The 25,941-nt window shown below is 41.1% G+C and overlaps 1 protein-coding gene and 1 long non-coding RNA gene across 8 annotated transcripts in view; both read left to right on the top strand.

The window, feature by feature from the left end:
• Positions 1–25,941, top strand: part of LOC140465092 (uncharacterized) — a 959,861-nt gene that overhangs the window by 644,232 nt on the left and 289,688 nt on the right. The gene's annotated exons all lie outside the window — the stretch shown is intronic.
• The window catches only part of LOC140465087 (endonuclease/exonuclease/phosphatase family domain-containing protein 1-like), a 155,161-nt gene that overhangs the window by 127,542 nt on the left and 1,678 nt on the right, over positions 1–25,941 (top strand). For 6 of the 7 annotated variants that reach the window (XM_072560946.1, XM_072560947.1, XM_072560950.1 and 3 more), the window contains 3 exons: positions 7,398–7,532; positions 11,469–11,613; positions 17,647–17,841. In XM_072560946.1, coding sequence (XP_072417047.1) covers positions 7,398–7,532; positions 11,469–11,613; positions 17,647–17,841 — 475 coding nt within the window. The remainder of the gene's footprint in view (positions 1–7,397; positions 7,533–11,468; positions 11,614–17,646; positions 17,842–25,941) is intronic. The other variant, XM_072560953.1, reaches the window with a different exon arrangement.

Raw genomic sequence — 25,941 nt, 5'->3', positions numbered from 1 at the left:
CTTTCATGAAAGTTACATTTCTTAACTGGAGTAAAGCAAATGTTAATGGTATGAGACAAGAACTTTCAAAAGTTGATTGAGTAGGCTGTTCACAGGTAAGGGGATGATGTCAGTGGGAGGTTTCAAAAGTGTATTAATGAGGGTTCAGTGGCATTATGTTCCTGTTAGAGTGAAGGGTAAGGCTGGTAAGTAGGGAACATCGGATGAATAAAGATAATGAATCAAGAATAAGAAAGAATCATAGTTTAGATAACTGGGAGCAAATTAATCTCTTCAAGAACATAGAGTGTAAGGTTATTCTTAAGCGACAAATCAGATGGGCAAAAAGGGGATATGAGATAGTCTTAGCAGATAAGGTCAAAGATAATCCAGAGGTTCTACAAGTACGTTAAGAGCAAAAGAGCAACTTGAGAGAGAATAGACTCCTTAAATATCAAAGAGTTCATCTGTGTTGAATCTCAGGAAATGGGAGAGATTCTACAAATGAATATATCGCATCAGTTTTTATGGTGGAGAAGGAAATGAAGGCTAGAAAACTCAGGGGAATAAATGTTGATGTTTTGGAAACAGTTTACATTACAGAAGAGGAAGTGGTAGAAAACATGAAGGCGGATAAATCTCCAGGACCTGGTCAAATGTGTCCCAGGATGTTGTGGGAAGTTAGGGAAGAAATTGCGGGGCATATTTGTATCATCCATAGCCATGGGTGAGGTGCCGGAAGACTGGAGAGTGGCTAATGTTACACCTTTATTTAAGAAAGGTTGTAAGGAGAAGCCTGGGAACTATAGATCTGAGAGTCTGACATTGACGGTAGGCAAATTGTTGGAGGTGATTCTGAAAGGTATGATTTATATGCATTTGGAGAGGCACGGACTGATTAGGGACAGTCAGCATGGTTTTGTGCATGGATGCTGTGTGTCTCAAACTTGTTTAAGTTTTTGAGGAAGCAACCAAAATGATTGATTGGGGGCAGAGCAGACATTGTTTCCATGGACCTTAGTAAAGCTTTTGACAAGGTTCCACATGGTAGACTATTTAGTAAAGTTAGATCCCATGGGATTCAGAGTGAGCTTGCCAATTGGATACAAAATTGGCTTGATGGTAGGAGACAGAGGATGGTGTTTGAGGGTTGTTTTTCACACTGGTGGCCTGCGACCAATGATGTTCCAAAGGGATTGGTACTGGATCCACTTCTGTTTGCTATTTATGTGAACTATTTGGATGAGAATAAAGAAGGTATGGTTAGTAAGTTTGTGGATAACACCAAGATGGATGGGAGAATGGACATTAAAGAAGGTTATCTTGATCAATTGGGTCAATGGGCTGAGGAGTGGCAGATGGAGTTAAATTTGGATAAATGTGGTGTATTGCATTTTGGTAAAACAAACAAGGTCAGTACTTATACAATTAAAGTAGGGCCTTGGGTAGTCCCACTGCAGCCCCCAGGTCCTCTCCTCTGCCCTGAACCTCTTCAGTCACGTCGTGAAGCAGACTTGCTACCACAGCCACATCTCCTTCCTCAGTACCTGCCTACGGAACCAACTGATCCCACATGGACTCGGGACTACATTCAGACCAACATAATTTGGATCTGAACAGGCCAACCAGTACAGATTACAAATTCAAAACCACCAGAAACTGTTCTCCTTCAGGATCCTTCGCTCCACACTCGCAGCCATATGCTGCCACCTTATCTCTCGACAGTCAGCCTTGCCTCAACTGAGGGCAACACTCTCCCAGAACTGCAAAGGACCCCTGCTGTATAACATCCTCAAAAGATTTCACACACCTAACAAATGCTTTTTCTACACAATATCGAACATCAAAAACTGTAAGTACAACAAACGTTGATGTACCCACCTCAATAATCGGGATTCCCCGACCATTCCAGAAGCATCCCCCAGCCTCAGGAACTGCTCAGACACCATCAACCATGACGCCATGCCAGCCACCATCACCGCGGGGAACTCTAACATCATTTCCTCCCTCGCTGCTCGACAGCCCGCAGCTACGGCTTCTCCATGAGTGCCGGCCAGGCACCCGCTGCTGTGACCGCTACAAGATCTGCTGCCGCCGATACCAATGCAAGGCCCAACCAGAATAACATTTCCAACCCCTTTTTCTGCCGCAGCCAGTTCTGCCCCACTAATCCCACTCACCTGAACACCACCAATACCCCCCTCCCCCTGTGGATCCCACTGTCGCCAATTCCACCCTCTTCCACCCGAACCCAGGGTGAGCATCACTTTGATAAATGACATCACCCCTATTCCCGCCCCCCCCCCTCCCACTACTACACCCACTCCAGTTACAGTCTCCACCCCCATTCTCCACTCCAGCCCTATACCAGGTCCTAGCTTTTAGCTCCAGCCCTGCCGAGTTGTCACCAACTCCCCCCCCCCCCCCCCCCACCCCCACAGACCTCCCCATCACTGAGGATGAACGATCAGACCTTAGCAAAGGCCATACCTTCATCCCCCTCCACTTCCAGATCAACAAATTCAACACACGTTGCGATATCGAATATTTCTTCTGCTGCTTCTGCCTCCAAGCTTGCTTTTTTCAATCCGGTCTCCTGCCTACCTTCCAAGGACCCCTTCACTCTCCTCCAACACCCTCCATTCACCTAGACACCCCGCGCTGGCCTATTACCCGCCCTTTACCTCTTTATTTCTAACTGCCGGCAAGACATTGCCCACCTCAACCTGTCCACCCCCCTCACCCACTCTAACCTCTGACCCTCACAATGTGCAGCCCTCCCCACCCTCTGCTCCAACCCCAACCTCACCATCAAACCAGTGGACAAAGGGGTTGCAGTGGTAGTTTGGCATACTGACCTATATATCGCTGAAGCTAGGCGCCAACTTGAAGACCCCTCCTCCTACTGTCCCCTCGACCACTACCTCACCTCCCATCACCAAATCATCATCTCCCAGACCATATGCAACCTCATCACCTCAGGGGATCTCCCACCCACAGCTTCCAACCTCATAGTTCGGGAACACTGTATCACCCGGTTCTATCTCCTACCCAAGATCCACAAGCCTGGTTACCCAGCTGCCCCATCGTCTCAGCCTGCTCCTGCCCCACCGAATTCATCTCCACCTACCTCAATATTATCCTACCCCTCTGGTCCAGGAACCCCCCACATATTTTCAGGACACCACCTACACCACCCTCCACCTTCTCCAAGACGTATGGTTCCCTGGCCTCCAAGCCCTCCATTTCTTCCATTCCTGATGTCCTCACCAGTACCCTTCCACTGACACTCTAATTTGCTTGGCTGAACTGGTCCTCGCCCTCAACAATTTCTCCTTTGAATCCTCCCACTTGCGCCAGACAAAAGGGGTAGCCAGAGGCAACCGCACGGGCCCCTGAAATGCCTGTCTCTTTGTCAGCTACATGGAGCAGTCTATCTTCCACAGTTATACTCGCATCATTCCCCATCCTTTTCTCCGCTACATTGATGACTGTATTGGCGCTACCTTGTGCTCCCACGAGGAGGTTGAACAGGTCTTCAACCACCCCAACCTTAAATTCACCTGAACCATCTCACGCACTTCCCTCCCTTTCCTGGACCTCTCCATCTCCATCAACGGTGACCGACTAAACACTGACATCTTCTACAAACCCACTGACTCCCACAACTACCTGGATTACACCTCCTCACACCCTGCCTCCTGCAAAACTGCTATCCCTTATTCCCAATTCCTCCACCTCTACTGCAACTGCTCCCAGAAGGGCCAATTCCAACGTAGAACACATCAGATGGCAGCCTTCTACAGTTTCTCCTCCCACGTGGTTGTTGGTTCCCTCCAGCATATCTCATCGACTTCCCACATCCCACCCTCAAACACCACCCCTCCAATCGCAAGAAGGACAGAACAACTCCCCCCTCACCCCCACCCCACCCCCACCCCCACCCCCACCCCCACCCCAGTCCTCACCTTCCACCCACCAACTTCCGTATACATTGCATCATCCTCCACTGTTTCTGCCACGTACAAACTGACCCCACCACCAGGGATGTATTTCCCACTCCACCCCTATCTGCTTTCCGTAAAGACTGTTCCTTCTATGACTGCCTCATCAGGTCCACACCCCCCAACAACCCACCCTCCCCTCCTAGCACCTTCCCCTGCCACTGCGCCCACACCTCCCCCCTCACCTCCATCCGAGGCCCCAAAGGAGCCTTCCACATCAAAGTTTCACCTGCACTTCCACACATGTCATTTATTGTATCAGTTGCTCCCAATGCTGTCTCCTCTACATTGGGGAGACAGGATGCCTATTCACAGAGCGCTTCAGAGAACATCTCTGGGACACCCACATCACCCAACCTCACCACCCCATGGCCGAACACTTCAAATCCCCCTCCCACTCTGCCAAGGACATGCAGGTCCTGGGCCGCCTCCATTGCCACTCCCTTACTATCCGATGCCTGGAAGAAGAGAGCCTTATCTTTTGCCTCAGGACCCTCCAACCCCATGGCATCAATTTGGATTTCACCAGTTTCCTCATTTCCCCTCTCTCCACCTTACCCCAGATCCAACCTTTCAGCTTAGCACCGCCCTCATGACCTGTCCATCTTCCTTCCCACCTATCATCGTTACCCCCACCTCCATCCACATATTGCGCACTCAGCTACGTTTCCCCCTCTTCCCCCACCCCCCCAACAGCCCCACCTCCCATTTATCTCTCCACCCCACAACGTCAATTTTCCTGCTTCTCGGATGCTGCCTGACCTGCTGTGCTTTTCCAGCACCATACTCTCGACCCTTGTAGAACAGAGAAACCTAGGGATTCAGGTACGTAATTTGAAGTTTGTGTCACATGTAGACAGGATGGTTAAGAAGGCATTTAGCACACTTGCCTTCATTGCTCAGACCTTTTAAGTATGAGAGTTGGGACATCATGCTCAGGTTATATGGAACATTGGTGAGGCCTCTTCTGGAGTACTGTGTCCAATTCGAGTCACCCTTCTATAGGAAGGATATTAGCAAGCAGGAGAGAATTCAGAAACGTGCTGGTAAGGTTCATTCCTACTGTTCATTCCTAGTTGCCCTTGAGAAAGTCAAAGTGGAAAAGATGCATCCATAATGCTGTTTGTACGGGAGTCCAGGATTTTAATCTATCAATGATTATGGAACAGAGTGTAGAATTAGGTTTATTGTCACATGTACTCAGTGTGTATTAGGGAGAACAGTGAAAGATTTACAATGTTGCCCTGCAAGGCACCATTTTAGGTAAAAGTACCTAGGTACAAAATAGATGGATAAAGAGAGTAAAATTACATTACCTTACAGTTAATTGTAGTATAAGTTAGGAAAATAAGAACTAAGGTTAAAAAGGTAAACATTAGAGCTTTCTATAAAGGGCCTGAGGTAGGTCAATGCAGAGGGCTTTCACACATGGTCGGACCGGGCTCTCAAGCTGCTGAACACCTGCACCAGTCCCAAATCCAACATCTGTCCTCACTCTGGGCACACTTACCAACCCACTCCTCTCTGGGCCTCCAGCCCACTGACCGCCCCTGGTCTGGGCCTCCAGCCCACTGACCGCCCCTGGTCTGGGCCTCCAGCCCACTGACCGCCCCTGGTCTGGGCCTCCAGCCCACTGACCGTCCCTGCCATACTGATGATGTCACTGTAGCTCCAAGGTACTTTTTTTTAACAAAACACTTAAAAGACTAGAAGAGAGGAGAAGAATGAGAAAATAAAGATAAAGCAATAACAAACTGAATGAACAGTCCCCGGATGCTGCCTACTCTGTTATTGTTATCTGTTTTTTTTTAAATACAGAGGAACCTCGATTATCCGAATGAGACGGGTGGGGAGTATTTTGTTCGGATATTTGAATGTTTGGATAACACAGTTTAACCAAGTGTCGGGACTTTGCGATTGTTCATATGATCTGAAATTCGGATAATCGACGTTTGGCTATTTGAGGTTCCTCTGTATATGTGATATATATCCAGGCCACAATAGTGTTTGACTGAGGGAACTTGAAGGTGATGGTGTTCCATGCTGTGTTCACAACGACTGTTGCCCTGTGGTCACAAGATTGGAAGTTGCAGTTATGATGATGCTGTCACTTTAAAAAGGTTATTTTGTCCATTTTTTAAAAAGAGGTGCCAAAGAATTTAGTTGAGCAATAAAAGAGAAGTGGCCAGTCCTCCCAGATCAGGTTTTTTTATATAGCTGTAACAGTCACTAGATGTGAGAATCCAGGAGAGTTTCAAGCTTCAGTAAAGAATTCCTCTGACTTCCTTCTGAAATCTCTCTCTGGATGTTGTTTTATCCTGCCTGTAAGAAGCTGTGTTTGCATTTACTTTTTTGCTAAGGGGTATGTTTATAAGATGTCACTACATTGGAACAGTTAATTAGTTGAGTTGCTGTATCTGGTCAGTTAAGCTTTCCACTAGATAAGTTATTGTAAATTCCATTTTCTTTCATTTGTGTTTCAACTGTAGTGTTTAAATAAATTCTGTTTTGCTTAAAGCCGAGTGGTTTGTCCAGCTGCACCACACCCACTTCATGTCTGCGTTTTAAACTAAGTATAACGTAGGATCTAGGCCTCCTTTAAAATATTTTGAGAGGTCTGACTTGCTCCATAACAGTTAATGATGTTTCATGGGTTTCTGCAATGTATGTTATAATGCTGTCACCATGATACACCACGTTTACAACATGTCAAAACCAAGAGGGTAAATCAACTTTTTTACTAATACACACTGAATCAATCCCTGACTGATGCTGAGTTAACTGACCTTGGAATTGACTGTAAAAGGGACAATGACATTTGAGAGAACCAAAACATTCTGTTCCATTCCTGGTCACCTATCCAGTGAGTGCTATAAATGTCAAGTTAGAGTGAAAAGCAGGATTGTATTTATCTGTGAAGCATCTTTTCTTACTTCTCCACATCAAATGTCAACAAACAGCGGTATCTCTGCCCTCTTTGTCTGATGCAAAAAGATTCCCTGCCAATCTTCTTGAAAAAAATGGCAGAGGAGTTCTTTCAGTGCTCTGGCCATTGTTTATCCTTCAGCTATCATCACTGAAACAGACCATGTAACTATCATCACTGAAGCAGACTATGTAACATTACGTTATTTACATAATGTGCAAATTAGCTGCTATATTTCCTATATCATAAGTGTCTAACTGCACTCAAAAAGGTTATTAATCATTGTAAAACATTCTTGGATGTCTATAAATCTTGAAAGAAGCTGAGTAATTGCAATTTATTTTCAGACTTTCACTCATTCTCCACTCTGAAGTTGACACCCTCGCAGTAATCAGCAAGTTCAGATTGCAAGAGAGCAAAAACTAGATTAAACCAATCTCTGATTGGACATGTGAATATCTCATTTTCCAAATGTTGCTTTTCTACAGAGTGGAGAGTATGCGGGTTATCTTTGGGACAGCAGTGCTGGAGTCGAACTGAAAACTGCCTTTCTTCTGGAGAACGCACACACCAATGGAAATGGGAAACCCTGTGTCTCCAAGCCTTACGTTGCATGTTTCAAGGTGAATGACCTTTTTCTGCCTCTTCAACAGCCTTGCCTCTGTGGTATTCTTAAAACAATTATGTTGGTTTCTTGCATAAATGTGAGCAAAGTCAAACCGCTGCACATGAGCAGGTTGACAGGTAACTCAGGCAGGGAATAACTTGTTCCTCTGAGATACAAGTATCCAAGAGGCAATTTGATTGAAACGTATAAAATCATTAATGCTCTTGACAAGGTGAATATGGAAAGTATGTTTTCTCTTGTGAGAATCTAGAACTAGGAGCCCATAAGACAATTCGATATAGGAGCAGAGGTAGACCATTGAGTATGTTCCACTATTCAATGGGATTATGGTTGATCTGATAATCTTGAATTTCACTTTTCTGTTTTTATCCCTTTAATTCTCGAATCCCTTAATGATTGGAAATCTGTCCATTTTAGCCTTGAATATGCTTAACACTCCAGATTTGATACCCTCTACAGTAAAGAATTCCACAACCCTAAAAGAAAACAGTCTCTTCAACTCTGTCTTAAATGGGTGACTTCTTATTCTGACATTACATGCTCTGGTCCTACGCTTTTCGTCATGTACAAACAACCTCTCCATATCTACCTTGTCAAATCCCCAAAAGTCCCCTGTCATTCTCTAAGCTCTAATGAGTACAAACCCAACCTATACAGCTCCTCATAATAAAATCCTCCAGTTTTGGGATCCACATTGTGAACTGTCTCTGAACTGTCTCCAATGCCATTAAAGTATTCAAAGTCTTTACTTGCACTGCCTTTTAAGGAAGAGTCAAAGATTGTGGCGCTGGAAAAGCGCTGCTGGTTAGGCAGCATCCGAGGAGCAGGACTCTTGATGAAGAACTTATACTCGAAACGTCGATTCTTCTGTTCCTCAGATACTGCTTGACCTGCTGTGGTTTTCCAGCACCACTCTCTCTGACTCTGATCTCCAACATCTGCAGTCCTCACTTTCTCCTTTTAAGGAAGAGTTCCAAAGACTCATAACCGACTGTGCGAGGGACATCTCTGTTGTCTTTGGGCAACCCTTTATTTTTAAACAGTAACGTTTAGACCAAGGCTACTTAACAAAAGCTCATGGTGTCGACAGTGGTTTATTAGCATGGACAGAGGATCAGTTAACTAATAGAAGACAGAGAGTGGCTAAAAAGGGAGAATTTTCAGGATGACACAGAAGGAATGCACACAACCAGCCTGTAAATCCTTCCAATATTCCACACCATTTCCAAAGGGAAGAAGATGTCATGATTTGCAAACAATCCTGGAGGAAGTGGGTACTGCAGATGCTGGAGATTAGAGTCCAGATTAGAGTGGTGCTGGAAAAGCACAGCAGGTCAGGCAGCATCCCAGGAGCAGGAAAATCGACATTTCGGGGAAAAGCCCATTTCTGTTGAGTGGCGGTGCAGGCCAAATGGCCAGACAACTTATTCTCGTTTCTATGTCTTGCTTTCTTAATGTACCATATACAATAGCTACATACTGAGCTTGCTAATAAAAAATATATCTATCTACATATTAATTAATTGAGAAGTGGCTATAATAACAATATAAGAGCAAGCCTGGGATATAGGAGATATTATCTCATTCACTTTCCATGAAATGAGAGAAGAATTATCATAAGTCGGTTGTAAATCAGTAAAGGAAACTGGGAGGAGTTATCCAGTATGAATGGGAGTTATGCCTTTACTTTTATGCTTCTAATAGAGGAATGACGCTATTGGCCTATGCCAATGTTTAAAGCTTTGAAACATTTTCTTTTTGATCAATTATGCTTAGAAATTCAAATATGGTTGTGGAATGTGATGTTTTCCAGCCAGTGCTTTAACCCCCACAAGCTATCTCATCCAGTCAGTACATCATTCCCTTTCTTTCTTCCTCATGTACTTCTCCACCTTCCTGGGAATAAAGTTAAACATCACACAACACCAGGTTATAGTCCAACAGGTTTAATTGGAAACACACTAGCTTTCGGAGCGATGCTCCTTCAGGTGATTGTCACCTGATGAAAGCTAGTGTGCTTCCAATTAAACCTGTTGGACTATAACCTGGTGTTGTGTGATTTTTAACTTTGTACACCCCAGTCCAACACCGGCATCTCCAAATCATTCCCTGGGAATAGATTTCCAATGTCCCCCTCCACGATTCATATTGGTAAAAAGAAATTCTCATAAATTCCAAAATGGATTGTTAGTAACTGTCTTATATTTACAGTCCCCAAACAAACTGTTTCACCACATTTTTATGCCAAATCCTATACCTAACTTTAAAACCTCTACTAGGTCATCCAATAGTGTTCTCATCCCTGGAGAATATAATCCAAATTGTTTTGTCTTTTTTAATCCTTTCATGGGATATAGGAATTGCTGGCAAGCTCAATATTTTTGCTTATCCCTAGTTGTTCTTAAATCTAGGCTATTTCAGTGCCAGTTAAGAATCTGCCATATTATTGTGGAGTCACATGTAGGCCAGACCAAGTAAGGATGGCAGATTTTCTTCCCTAAAGGATGTTAGAGGACTAGATAATTTTTGCAGTAATCCATGATAAATTTGTGGCCACCATTACTGAAACTAACTTTTTTAATTTCAGTTTTCATTCTCTCCATTTAGATCCTAGCAACTGCCTGGGTGGGATTTGAACCAGTGGTTTCAGGGTATTAGTGTGGGACTCTGGATTACTAATTCAGTGAAATTACACTACAACGCCATCTGCCCTGAGACTTGTATTTCTGTTCCAATGTCATTCTCTTAAATCTGTTTTGTACCTTTGACAGCACTTCTTCTTTACTGTTCGTATGGAAAGGAAATGCTAAATCTACTCAAGGTGCTAGAAGTCTTTAATGCCATACAAACCTAACACAGAACTCAAACTGTTGCTGTTCATGGCAGGCATTTTTACAAAATGAAAATTGTATCCAATCATACTTACATTGGTATAATTAGTAAATGCTTTATAGTAAAGCAGGTCCACATTAGTAAATATAAAACTACTTTGGGCCTGTGTCCCACAGTGGAAGAAGCAAACTCTTAGATTTCAATCTGCCCTCAGTTTGCTGACCCAGTCTGTTCACATGGAGTAGCCACTTGCATGAGACAACTGGAATGGCCTTAAAGCGACAACTGTTCCATTTTGTCGGAGAGGGGAGAGACTGGAGTAGTGCAAGGTGGTGATGAAGTGAGGGAAACTGACGTGGAAGGAGAAATTAATCGTATCCAAAATGTCTGTCTTATATTGCCTGAGAAATGCATCAATGAAACTCATAGCTGTTTTAGGCTGTGACTACAAACCTTTTATATACCACCTCCCACAACCTCAGGACATCACAAGGAGCTTTGCAACTAATGAAACAGTTTTAAAAGCGTAATCTCTTTTATTGTAGCAAAGGTGGTCTGTGCACAGATCCCACAAACGGCAATTTTCTTTATGACAGTTGTGTTGGATGAGAGATGAACATTATCAAGAACACTTGCAGCAATTCAATTCTTGTCATGGTACCTTAACATCTTTTACTTCAGTTTGAGAGAACAAAGTGAGTTTTGGGTTCAATGTCTTGACTAAAAGGCAGCCTCTCTGATACTTGGGTGCAGCATTGAAGGGAGCATTGCATGATCAGCCTGGAATTTTTGCTTTAATTTCAGGAGTAGCATGTGAACTCCCATTATTTCAGATTAAGCAAGAGTAATACCATTTGAACACTTGAATTAAAGGTTTTGAGAGAAATGAAAATAAGAGTCTCCAAAAAGTTATTTTTGTAGTAGTGTATGAATTTGTGAATTAGTGACTTTTTTTTTGTCTGACTGTAATCTCCTTGTGCAGAAACGTTTATAAAGGTGAGTCATTTTCAGAGTTTGTTTTCTCCCAGCCATCGAGAGGGAGTTTCCAACCCCGATTGAACATATCCACGTGCTTCCAGTAACTATCCCATTCTGTTAGGTTTGTTTGTTTCTGCAGGTTGGAACAATGAATGTTACCCTGGTAAATATCCATCTGAAAGGAGCAGTCCCTACGGAAGAGAAAACTCACACTGATAGCCATCATGTGTCACTGTTTACAGACACTCTTCAGGCAACCCTGAAAGGTAAAACATTGCACTCTTCCCAAAACAAAAAGCCCTTCACTAAATTTGGAGTAATTTCTTATGTGAAAACTTGGCTGTAGTGCAGCAGCAAGTTGGGTCTATACTGTGAAGTAAAGGATTGACTGTACATTTATTCCAAGAATAGTTGCTGAGCACGTGTGTAAGGAGCTTTGTCATTCCAATCACGTAGAACTGGAGCCTGAATCTTTAGGGTTTCAGAAGATATGCCTAGTACTTTGGATGTTGTGTATCTGAAATAAAGATAGAAAGTGCCTGTCAGCATCTATGGTGAGAGATACAGGTGAACATTTCAAGTCTAATATCACTGTTTGGAACTCGATGACACTGCCAGACCTGCTAAGTTTCTCCAGCTCTTTGTTTTCATTTTCTCTCCTTACCATTCTTTGTGTACAGTTATGCTTAACAATGTTCATGTTCACTTCAAAGAATGTGGACCTGATATTACAATTGTTATTTCTTTCTCAATTCCTTGCGCTCCTTTCCTAAGGATGCGATGGTTGATTCTTGTTGATTCCTTCCCACCTTTCTGTACTTATCTGTACTAAACATCTTTATTCACAGGGGTACTATTATAGAATGCTATGTTAAGTACGACAAATTTGTCAGTCTATACACATAATTTCTGAGCTATTTAGTTAACTTTAATTGACAGTTAATATTGCATCAACTTTGAAGGATTATTTCAGAAAATGACCAGGTCACTACACTAATTCAGTATTCAGCTTTAAATACAGTATTTTTGGAAGCTATTTCTGATGTACAAAGCTATTGTACTCTGCATTGGCCATAAAACTGATCTAATTTTTCATTTATAGATGGCCAATATTACCTTTAAACCTGAAGAACAGTTGAATGCCCTTGGCGTTCTGGCCAATATTTATCATTCAAACAACATTACTATTGTTTTTTGCTTGCTCCTTGGCTGCAGAATTTTTGACAATAGTGGGGAATGTCACCTTTTAAGAATACTTTTTATTAACCATAAAGTGCTTGAGTGAAGCCCCTGAGGTTATGAAAGATGTGGTAGAAATGCAGGTCTTTTCACAGACTTGGTATAGTTCAACAGTGACTACGCCAGCATTGCATTATTTGCACAGGAAGGGGGATAAAAAAGCTGAGTGCATGAGTCTCCAGTGAAGGTGTAAGATTATTTTTCTTACAAGGATGCTGGATTGCCTACACTGCCAAGCAGTTGACATTTAATGGGTAATTTCTGGTATTTTTGATCAGCTGCAGTTAAACTGTTCAAGCCGAGAATCATTTCACTTGGAGAATCTCAAATACTTTGACATGAAATCAAACTATTTGTCAAACTTAATTTATTACATAGACTTCACTGCTACAGGTATTCCACCCCTAAGATGTGATTTTGCTTTTCTTTTAAAATGTTTTTTTCTTTAACTTAATTAACACCACCATAGACGGATATAACTCCCTGTTATATAAATTACTTGGATGAGAATTTAGGAGGTATAGTCAGCAAGTTTGTAGATGACACAAATTTGGTGTTGATAGTGGACAGCGAATGTGGTTACCTAGCTATACAGCGAGATCTTGATCAACTGGGCTAGTGGCCTGAGGAACAGCAGATGGAGTTTAATTTAGATAAATGCAAGGTGGGTAGGTCTAACCAGGGGGTGACTTACAGTCAATGGTAGGGCCCTGGGAAGTATTATAGAACAAAGAGATCTAGGGGTATAGATTCATAGATTCTTGAAAGTGGAGTCACAGTTAGACAGGATGGTGAAGACTGCTTTCAGCGTGCTTGCTTTCTTCGCTCAGACTATTCGAGTTGGAATGTCTTGATGCAGCTGTAGAATACATTGGTAAAGCCACTTTTGGAGTACTGCATGCAGTTCTGGTCACCCTGCTATAGAAGTGATTTTATTAAAATAGAAAGAGTGCAGAAAAGATTTACTAGGATGCTGCCTGGATTGGAAGGTTTGAGTTACAAGGAGATGCTCAAAAGGCTGGGACTTTTTTCCCCTGGAACAATGAAGACTGAGAGTTGACCTTATACAGGCCTATAAAATCATGACAGGCAGAGATAAGGTAGAGAGCCAAAAGCTTTTCCCCGTGGTAGGGGATTTTAAAACTAGAAGGCAAAGGTTAAGATGAGACGGGAGAAATACAAAAGGGTTCAGAGGGGCAGTCTTTTCACATAGAGGATGGTGAGTCTCTGGAACAGGCTAACAGTGGTGGAGGGGAGTACAATTTTGTCATTTAAGAAAGATATGGACAGGTACATGGATAGGATAGGATAAGTATGGAGGTATATGGATCAGTTAAGAAAACTGGGTAGCATGGACAAGTTGTGTTGAAGAACCTCTTTCCATGCTATAAATCTCTATGACTCCAATTGTAAATTTTATAGTTTGTTTAGCCCCTTTTTCAATTCTCTTAAATGTACCAATTTAAACATAACCAGTAACAAAGTATTTGTTTTGAACAAGATATTTTATTACCTAACTATTCCTGACAGTTGTTAAGAAAACAAAAGTAACATATAACTATAAAAAATACAAAGGTTAAAAGTCAATATTGCTAAAAATAGATGAAAGTAAGGTCAATCTATTAAAATTATAGGCTTGTTAGTTATTCAAATATTCTGTCTGAGGTGAAGAGATCGAAAACTTGAAAGTGGAATTAGTAATTGTGTTGACTTCTGAAGATGGAGGTTGCTTCCAAAAATGCTCTTGAGCAGAACAAGTTCTCAAAGGGAGTGAAGGCTCCTTTGTTTCTTTTATGACATTTCAGGTGATGGTATCTTGGTAGTCTAGTTTGGTACACAGCAGATCTTAACTGGCTTGCCTTTGTGTCCTTTCCCTGTTGAGAACTTATGCAGTCTGTCAGAGACCATCTTGGTATCTTTCAAAACAGTCCTTTAGTCTGTCTTCAGCAGATCAAAGTTCAAAATGACTGCTGATAACATTGATGAATCAGTTCCACAAAGTAGCATTTGTATTGCTGGAACTCCCTTTAGGAGTCCTTCCAGTCTCCTGTTTCTTCTTTCTCTGAAGCATTGAATTCTCTTTATAAGGGCCTATTGTAACAAATACAGAGAAACTCAGCAGCTCTGGCAGCATCTGTGAAGAGAGAAACAGAGTCAACAATTCAAGTCTGATATATCATGATGTAACACTTCTTCAAAACTCAATGGACCTATTGGGCTGATTATGTTGTTCAAGGGGTAATTGAATTCTGAGTTGATGCTGAGGTAACAACCCAGCCATCTGTTTTTCCAGCTGAAATGAATCAATAAGGATAGTCATATGACTCTGGGAGTCACTTTGCAGGATTCTCTATTTAGATGAGACTAGCCTTCTGTACAGAAATATATATGACACTTACACAGTCATGACAAAACTCTCAATTTATAACTGGTTAATTAACCAGGCAACCACAGTAACTAATAACTTAGACAGGGGTCCAGCAAGAGCTGATTTACTGTTAACTACCACTAAGGTTCGGGCTGGCTCCACTACTTTTTGTCATTTATATAAGTGATTTGGATATGAACATAGGAGGTATAGTTAGTAAGTTTGCAAATGGCACTAAAATTGGAGGTGTAGTGGACAGCGAAGAAGGTTAGAGCCAAGAGAGTATGGTGACGGAAAAGCACAGCAGGTCAGGCAGCATCCGAGGAGTAGGAGAGTTGACGTTTCGGGCAAAAAGCCCTTCATCCTGATGAAGGGCTTTTTGCCCGAAATGTTGACTCTCCTGGTCCTCGATGTTGCCTGACCTGCTGTGCTTTTCTGGCATCACACTCTTTTGGCACTGATCTCCAGCATTTCTAGTCCTCACTTTCACCCAGCGAAGAAGGTTACCTCAGATTACAACCGGATCTTGATCAGATGGGCCAATAGGCTGAGGAGTGGCAGATGGAGTTTAATTTGGATAAATGTGAGGTGCTGCATTTTAGAAAGGCAAATCAGAGCAGGACTTATACACTTAATGGTAAGGTCCTGGGGGGTGTTGCTGAACAAAGAGACCTTGGAGTGCAGGTTTATAGTCCCTTGAAAGTAGAGTCGCAGGTAACTAGGATAATGATAGGTATGCTTTCCTTTATTGGTCAGAGCATTGAGTATAGGAGTTAGGAGGTCATGTTGTGGCTGTACAGGACATCAGTTAGGCCATTTTTGGAATATGCTGTGCAATTTTGGTCTCCTTCTTATCGGAAGGATGTTGTGAAACTTGAAAATGTTCAAAAAAATTTACAAGGATGTTGCCAGGGTTGGAGGATTTGAGCAACAGGGAGAGGCTGAATAGGCTGGGGCTGTTTTCCCTGGAGCGTCAGAGGCTAAGGGGTGACCTTGTAGAGGCGTATAAAATCATTAGAGGCATGGATAGGGTAAATAGACAAGGTATTTTCCCTGAGGTGGGCGAGTCGAGAACTAAAGGGCATAGATTTCGAGGGGAAAGATATAAGAGGGACCTAAGGGCAAATTTTTCACGCAGAGGGTGGTGCATGTATGGATTGAGCTGCCAGAGGAAGAGGTAGAAGCTGGTATAATTACAGCATTTAAAGGCATCTCGATGGGTATATGAATAGGAAGGGTTGAGAGGGATATGGGCCAAGTGCTGGTAAATGGGAATAGATTAGGTTAGGGTATCTGGTCAGCATGGATGAGTTGGACCAAAAGGTTTATCTCCATGCTGTATATCTCTCTGACTGTATGACTCGTTATGATAAAGTTTTAAAATATCATTATAATCGCTATTTTCAAGTATGGTTCTAATCTCCTCCTGAATAAATGTTGCATTGAATTTTATTCTCAGTTCAAAAACATTTAAATAATTGATTTCTTTTTTAAAAAGTCATACATTCTGCCTGTCCAGCTGCAGCCAACAGTTCACAACTTTGTTGTTCAGTCGCTGTATTCCAGTGCCTGCTGTTGGAGCATTGCAAAGACCAATTGGATCTCTTGCACTGAATTACATACCAAGTTGCTAACAGCCATCATTCATTCAGTTTAACAACCTCCCGACACAATGTTTGTTTGTTTGTTTGTTTATTAGGAGGACTGAAGACATTTTGTTTAGCTTGTGTCAAAAGCTTCATTTCTTTGACACTGAATCCATTCATCTCCTTTAGATGGAACCAGATTGTTTGAAATAATGAAATAAATAATTTTGAGAAATGCTTAGACATGCACAAGGCTTACAAGGTTACCAGTCATGTGCTGGAAATGAGATTAGAATAGTTAGCTAGTTGTTTCTGACTGGCAAAGATGCAGTGGGCTGAAGGTCTTTTCCACTGCTGTAGTTCTGTATGACTCTATGTATGTAGCACCTCTCAAGACCTCAAGATATTCCAAAGTATTTTAAAGTCAACTAAGTACTTTTGAAGTCACTGTTAACATTTTTAAAATTTAACCTAGTCTTCTAATCCACCTGTTCTGAGGTATTACGCTGCACCTCTGAAACAGGTGTGACTTAAACCTGGGCGTCCTGCTCCAATATTCAGTACATGAGGGCTTGTTAAAATGTTAATATCTTCAACTCTGATTGAAATCCACATCTTGCCAATCACTGAGATAATTTACTTTCACCTCTGTAACACTGGTCACATCATTCCCTATCTAGCCTTCTCTACTTCTGACGCTCACCTTTGTCAATTCTGAGTTACAATTGCTGCTGGCTTCCCTAGACAACTTCACCTCATACAAATAACCTGTGCTGCTGTCTTGTGTTGCACTGTGGGAGAACAATGACTCCATCAAACCAACATGACCAAAAAAACAGTTTGTTCCTTCAGGCCAGGAGCAGGGAAAAGGTTATATCTCCTAAAACTTCTGTTATGAAGAAGAAAATAGTAATACTGAGTCAAAACCAGATTCATGGATATTGGTGGTAGCTCTTTGCTGCTGAAGAGACAGAATTCTCTTTCTTATTGAATGCACCATAGATTGAAACTGTTCCACTGTGATTGACTGCACCCTACTAATAAGCCTGTCTCCTCTTGATGGAGCTGTTAATGACAATTGTTGGAATTATTTGTTTCATTTGTAGGTGAAAAGGATATTGCTATTTTGGGAGATTTCAATCTGTCACCTGATGTGAATGATTTTGACCTCCTAAGGAAAGAGAGATTCTTTCACTGTGTTCCAGCCAATACTTACACAAATATTAGCACTAAGAACCCCCAAGGTTCAAAGTCTACAGACAACATCTGGATCAGTCGCTCACTCAAGAAAACATATTCAGGTATGCATCAAATCTAATGAGGGCAATTTGGTGGCCATGCAAATTGTACAATTTGTTCTTTTTTCCTTAGGTAAAAATTGTACAAGTCACCAGTAGATATGTGATTAAATTAAATTATTTGAATGCTCCTTTCTAACTAGCATTTTACAGAACTTCACTTACAATGTAATGCAGTGGTATTTGGTGACTTGGAATAGGTGAACCAGAGTCCAGTATGCTTTATTTGTTTGCTGTTTGTCATGCATGTAAATGCTGCATGAGAATACAAATCCTCTTAAAACCATTCCACTCACCTTTCTCTTTACTCAGTGACGCAGTGAAAACTATAATCCAATTAAGAATCCAAAATCTGTGTGCAGTATGGTGGCTCAGTGCTTAGCATTGTTCCCTTATAGTGCCAGGGACTAGGGTTCAATTCCAGCCTGGGTACTGTCTGTGTGGAGTTGATACATTCTCCCCGTATCTGCACGGGTTTACTCCAGGTGCTCCAGTTTCCCCCCACAGTTTAAAGTTTAGGTGCATTGGCCATGTTGAGTTGCCCATAGTGTCAAGTTAGATAGATTAGCCAGTGTAAGATACAGGGATAGGGTGGAGGGCTGGGTCTGGATGGGATGTTCTTCAGAGGGTCAGTGCAGATTTGATGGGTTGAATGGCCTCTTTCTCTACTGTAGGTATTCTATGATTTCCCGTGTGGAAATGGTGCAATCAATTTTTCCCATTTGTAAATTCCTGTGTCTGTATTTGTAATGGAAGTTGTAATCTATTCATGTAATGCTATAAATTACACCCTACCAGAAGTGCTGCTGTAGATCCCATAGTTGTCCATCTCCATGTTGCTTATACTTCAGAGAAAATCCATTGGTCTAATCAACTATATTTCTCAAATGCCTGACATTTTGTTATTTAACATAAAATACTTATCATAAAAGGAGCAGTAACATAAAAGAAGGCCAGAATGTATACTTTAAGATAATGGTTAAAAATTACATCTGGATTACTCAGCCCATCCTTCACTTCAGGGATCCAATCAGTCTTCACTCTCCACCATGTGATGCTGATGCTGATGGATATCTTCTACAGTGCTGGTCAAAAGGTTCATAATATCATCTAATACACTACTTCAAACACACAAAATTACGTACATATTTATAGAACATTTTTTCTTTGTAAATTCTTTGAAACCTTATGTTTTGCTTCCTATTATCTGAAGCTGCAGACTTGCTAAAATGCCATTTACTGCCCATCATCTGGTCCTTAAAGTTAATCATTTATGTATGAACCCAAATGATAACCAGTGCTTCTAAGATTATGATTTGTTATGTTATATAAGGGATTAAAGGGATATGGGGCTAAGGTGTATAGACGTTGAGGTGTTGATGTCCAGGGAGGGCAGAGTAGGCTCCAAGGACTGAGTAGCTTATTCTTGTATATTCCACAGGGTTTTCGTAGGTGAGGCTGATTTTTATCCTGCCAGATATCCACACTGCATGTATTTCTGGCAACATGGTTTGAATATTATCAGCAAAGATCCCAGATGATCATTTAGTCATCACCTTTTGCTAGAAGCATTGCAGCATCCTCCTTTTCTTATCAGATTCTGCAAAGGTTATTTTCTCAGGGGATTTCAGATACACTCACTGTAATGACTGGGTGGGGAAGTAATGGCTCAGAACAGGTGTTAACCATGCTCTGTAGATGAATAAAGAGATATTTGTCAAGGTATTACTTAAATTGACAGTACACCATTCATACAAAACAAGTAAACTTTGGAAAACAATAATTTGCATTTTTCACGAAATGAGAAAACTCACCTTGCATTGCAGAACCATTATCAGAGGAATATACAAATTATGAGCAGGAGAAGATCACTTTGCCCGTCAAGTCTGCTCTGCCATTCAAGAAGATTGTGACTAATCTGATTATTCCAAATTTCCATCAACCCCCAATCATCTTTTGTCATAGGTGCATTTTGCCTTTGAGAGTTCACCTTTAAGGACTCCTTGTGCTGTGTATATATAACGCTGTGACTCTGGCAGATAGTCTGCTACAATGTCTACTTAACTTTTTAGCGTGTTAATTAAACAAACCTACTGACGTTATCGGTCTCTGATGAGAGTCTGATTTAAAACAATATCATTAACCTAAACAGGGGTAGAAAAAGACATGCTGATGAAACCTATTGTACTTGAGCAGTCACCATGGAAGTTAATCTACAGGTCGAGCACATGGTTGAGATTGATAAATCATGTTATCGTTCATGAGACAATCCTGGTTATCTTTGTTTGTTACAGCACTAAGATTGTTGAAAATACAGCATGGTGGTAAGCAGACAAATCCCTCTTAAGAAGCCAGTTTAGCTCACTTGAGAAAGGCAAGTGATCAGATTGTGTGTTGATGATGCTGAACAAAGCAATATCAAAGGCATATGATCAGGATGTCCACAAAATTCCCTCGTTCAGATGTAGCAGACTCCTAATAGAATTTAAAATGCTTTAAATGTTTTTCTGAGCTATGGTTTCTAGATTTGGATGTGCCTAATACAGAAAAATAGGCCATTAAGATTTGCTTAACAGCTGGGAATGCAGTTCTACATAGAGTCACCACATCAGGACCATTAGCCCAAGAGTTAAAAGATCCCAAATGGTGTGGATCACATTAGAAAGCTAATTAAGGATCAGATTAACTTTCTATATTCATTGATTAAAATTTATATCATTTAGACAGAAGCTTACAGGGTCACTGACCACTTTATGAACAATTGCAGAGGAAAAGGCTCATCTTTCTGGTAGGGAGCTCACCAGCAGAACTGTCGAGTTGGTGGTCACATCCAACAACAAGTAAGTTTTCCAGAAAGATTTGTTAGACAAACAAAAAGCTTATAGCATCAAAGAGCTACTGAAGAATGGACACAAATATGAAATGATACTCAAAGGTCAATGAAGCTTACAGATCCTAACTTTGAACTCAACACTTGATACAATACTTTGAAGACTCAAACATAGCAAGCCATGTGAAAGCTGTAGTCTTGTGCATGCACCAAGAAATGCTTAGCCTCCAATCAAGTTTGCAAGGCAGGAGGCAAAAATGACCATTTCAATCAATATACTAGAGCAAACACTGATGTAACTACAACGAAGGGTGCACCAACCCCTAGAAGATGTGAACAGGGAGTATCCTCAAGTTGGAATAAAGACGATTCTGCCAGGGATGAATACTGATCACCAAACTGAAACTGGTGACACATACAATAAGAAAGACTGCTGAGCACTTATTTCACACTGAATCATGTGGAAAACGTTCACATTATCACTATGACTAGGAGTTTGCCAAAATTCAAGTTATTTGTCTTCCAGAAACTATAACATTGACATGAGGCAAGTGCCAATTTCCTACTCCTGTGACTTCCAAATAAAAGTATACCAGACATGGAAAGCCCTCATGAAACCTATAAATGTAGATCCTTCAGCATACAAAAGTTCACCGATTCCATGTTCGGGAGCAATGGTGCTGGAGTATAAGTATAATCAATCTTCCTGGGTGTTACAGATGTTCTATATCATAGACACCGCTCGGTCAGCTGTTGCAGATCTATCAGCATGTCATGACCTAACACTAGTCACAATCAATGGAAGGATTGATGCCATGCGGGGTTTACTGGCCACCATGGTTTGTGAATGAGTCAGCAGAAGTCATGACATTTTTTATTCCATTCTCAAAATACTGTTTTCACCAATTTCACTTTGGTCTCTGAGTTAACCAAGGTTTCTTTTAAGCTCATATTGGTTGCAATTTAATCCATGTTCAAGGATCTATCTGTATCGATGACATTGCTGGGTTAGGTAGAACAAAGCAAGAATATGACCATAATCTGCACTTATTGCTCCAAGTGGCAGACATCGAAGTTGTTCAGCAGTCAAATATAACAACAATGTCATGGATCATCTTTTTGATTTTCTTTGTTCCAGTATGGGCTTATATCCTGATCCAAGTATTATAGAGGACATAAAAGTCATGCCAACTACTGAGACAATTTTGATCTTCAAAAATTTCTAAGTCTCTAATTTCCTTCCTGTTTTGCTCAAAGATCTTCATTACTAGTGGAATTATTGAGAAAGTATATTGCTTTACTGTTGCATGAGGACTGCCATGGTGAAATAGTCACCATCAAAGGCATCAAATTCTCTGACCCTGGAAATACAACATATTTGAAGATGCCTTGCTGAGCATGTCTACAAAAAGCAAATTGTTTGCATCGGCTTCAAAAGCTTTCTCATGAGCACATTCCACTCACTCTGATATTGAGTGAGAACCATTAGCTATAGTTTTGAAGTTACGTTTTGTATGCCTCTGTAGTCTGCAAAAGATTTGTGGAAGCAACTGATTGCAAATTATTTGGAGATGATGTGGTGAAAACCATTGACCAGTGTATTGCCAAAACATCAGTGTTTCCTGATTTTAAAAATCCAAGGGTATAACTTTGAGATTCAGTATAAACCAAGTAACCTGGTGGTCACACTCCGCAGACTATCCAATCTGGTGAAAACAGAAGCTATATCCTGGGATCTGCAAGTTGATTTCATTGCAATAACATTTTAAGATGTTCTCCTACTGACTTAGTACCTCTCACTGAATTCAAAAGTAAGGCACAGAAAAAGATTCCATGCTATAGAAACATTGTTGAAGGATGAGTTCATTCAATTCAGCATGTCCATGAACACGTGAAACTTTGGCTTTTTGGGATGAGCAAAGCATCTCCCAAGGTGTCATTTGTAAAGGAAGGAAGGTTATCATGCCAAAATGATTATGACCTGATACTGTTCAAAAACTTCACTCATGTGGGCATAAATGGGATAAGAAGACTTGTAAGACAGTTAGTATGTTGGCTTAGTATTGGCAGTGATTTCTCTACTTGTTAAGAACAGCAAGGTACATTAAGAGTATATGCCAAATCAGCACAAGGAACCATTAATACTGTATGAATTCCCTACTCAATCCTTGATCCCGAATTGCATTACATGGTTCTAATGTTCATGGAAATGACTTACATAGTTCTTGTTGACTACTTTTACCCCATCATTTGTCAATACGTCAAGTATAGCTATTACATACAGTGAGCTGCATTTTAGATTATTTGGCATCCCTAAAGAGATTATTAAATATAATGCTACACAATTTATAATGCCAAACCAAGACATGTGAGAAAAATGGATTATTGGCCTCACTGCTTCTTTACATTATCCAAGGTCCAAGATCTAACTGATTGGAGGATTAGATTTTTCACTTTGTGAATCATACCATGTCAATAAATGAAGCAAGACCTGCTTATTAAAACTTTGCATTTGAAAGCATCACCACTGGGTGTAATTATTCCATCACTGGCAGAGTTCATGTTTGGCACACCAATTTACTATTATACCCAAAGTAAAGATGATAAATATGCCCAATAAAAATGTAGAATTGTCAAAGTTACCATTGGGACAGTAAGTTTTCATTCAAAGTACCTGAGAACATACATAGTGACCAGCCAAGGTGAAGAGAATACTCAAAACCAAGATCACTCAGTCAGAACTAACGGCAAATTAGGTCTGTTCTAGTTTCCCAATCATCCCTAGTCCTGTTGTGTAATGAACAAGATTCCAAATACAAATAGAAATGACAAACAATAGCATTGACGACTCCTGGCAGTTAATGGCACCACCAAACAATGTCAGCATCCCAGAATACAAGTATAACATCTACTGGGTACCACAATACCCTATTATGAATGCAGTGTTTTGGAAAATACAGTTTTTGTTCTTTGAAGACTAGTTTTCATTCTTTCTAATGGAAGTGGGCAAGGGGACAACAGTCATTCAGTGTCGGGAGTAGCTGCTCATAGTTATTGGCCAGGATGGCTTAGGCAGGAAATCTCCTTTCCCCGTGCACCCCCTGATAAGATCCTTCAGTATCCTATATAGTTGTATCTTACTCTTGCAAACATCATGAGATACAAGCCAAGCCTGTCCATCCTTTCCTTCTAAGACAAACCCACCTCACCAGGTATTAGTCCAGTAAGCATCATGGCAGCACAGTGGCTCAGTAGTTAGCACTGCTGCCTCACAGCGCCAGGGACCTGGGTTCAATTCCAGCCTCTGTGCTCCAGTTTCCTCCCACAGTCACAAAAATGTGCAGATCAGGTGAATTGGCCATGCTAAATTGCCGATAATGTTAGGTGCATTAGTCAGATGGAAATGGGTCTGGATGAGATACTCTTCGGAGGGTCAGTGTGGACTTGTTGGGCCGAAGGGCCTGTTTCCACACTGTAGGGGATCTAATCTAGTCTCTGCACTGCTTCCAATGCACTTGCATCCTTCCTTAAATAAGGAGCTAATCTGCACATTACTAAAAATGTGGTCTCCCCAATGTCCTGTGCAACTGAAATATAACTTTCCTTCTTTGTATTTAATACTACATGCAAGAGACAGTAACATTTTATGAGTGATTCCTAATTATTTGTACTGCATACTAATCTTCTGTGATTCATGCGCTTGGATATTCAGTTCCTCAGAGCTTTGCAATCTCTCTTTTTGAGAGAAAGAATTCTGCCAAAATGTATCATTTCACATTTTACCACAGTATTCTCCATTTGCGGGATCTTTGCCCACTCACTCAGCCTATCTTTACCCCTATGTAGCCTTCTTATTTTCCCTTCATATATTACTTGCCTTGCGTCATCAGTAAATTCAACAACGATACCTTCAGTTCCTTCATTCAAGTCTTTTGTAGAAATTGTGAAAATTTGAAGCTCCAATGGTAATTGCTATGGCACAGCACTTCTTACACATTGCCAAACAAATATATAATCCAATTATTATACCTTTTTTAAAACTAGGTCTGCTTTCATTGTGTTACTAGTTTTGGTCCACTTTAATCCCTTCAATTGAATGTAAATTTATGACTGCTGCCGAGGGAGACCCCTTCACTATGAAGTCATCAATTAATCTCATTTTATTACATGATACTAAATCTAATAAAGCCTAATTTTGTGAATTCCTCATCCAGTCTACCTTTGCTTGTCCAAATTTTCAGTCTATATGTAGATTAAAATCACCACATGATTGTTGCTATACCATTCTGACAAGATCTCAGTTTCTTCCTTTATCCTCTCTTACCGTGTGGTTACTTTGGCGCCGCATATATTGCTCCCATCAATTACTTTTTATCTTTATCAATTTTTAATTCTACCAGGATCATTTCTTTTTCCTGGAGTTAGGTTGTCCCTCTCTATTGAGCTAATATCATCATTATTTAATAGAGCCACTTCTTGACCTTTTCATAACTTGCTGTCCTCCTCAAATGCTATATATGTTTCAATATTCAGGTCCCATTCCAAGTCATCTTGCAGCTATATTTCTGTGATGGTTTACAGTTGGTATATACAGCAAACTTTTTATTAAACACCCCTATGGGACCAGGAGTGTGCTGGTTGAACAAATATTCTGGATAATCAAGAGGTACATATAACTGCAGTAAATCCAGACCAAATAAAGGCTTGGGACAACAACATCCCTCAAAAAAAATCAATGTAAAAACATCAACACCCATCCTAAAATCAGTATAAGAACACAGTTACATATATTTTAAAAAAACATTAGAAATTGAGGGAGACAGAGACTCCACGGTACTTATGCACTCAACCAGGGAAACCTGAAGCTGGTTGGAGATGAAGTCGGTTTGTTCAGCTAATGCACCCTCCCACACGCAAACTGAGTGTAACACTGAAAGGATCTTCCCTAAAACCATGCTCACCTGGTTACAAGCAGCGCACTTCACACTGTGACTTCCCACCACTGCCACCATCTCTGCCCCCAATGCCCTCAGATATGGCTGCTTGGTGTGGCTGCAGCTGCCATTTCCTCTCCCTCCTTGTCTTTCTGGAGGACAATCCATGAAATCTGTTAACATTGCCGCTGTCTGATCCTCTTGGTCCTTGGGCTAATCGGTTTTCTCAGTCAGTATCTCCTTTGCTTGTTTGAGTCTTCCTTCTACACTATCCCTTCACAGTGCCAGTGGCAATGTCAATGCCTGTGTTCTCAATCTACACCTGCAGGTTTGTTGATC

This window comes from Chiloscyllium punctatum, chromosome 41 (genome assembly GCF_047496795.1).
Source record: "Chiloscyllium punctatum isolate Juve2018m chromosome 41, sChiPun1.3, whole genome shotgun sequence".
Classification (NCBI taxonomy): domain Eukaryota; kingdom Metazoa; phylum Chordata; class Chondrichthyes; order Orectolobiformes; family Hemiscylliidae; genus Chiloscyllium; species Chiloscyllium punctatum.
This window is presented reverse-complemented; position numbering and strand designations above follow the sequence as displayed.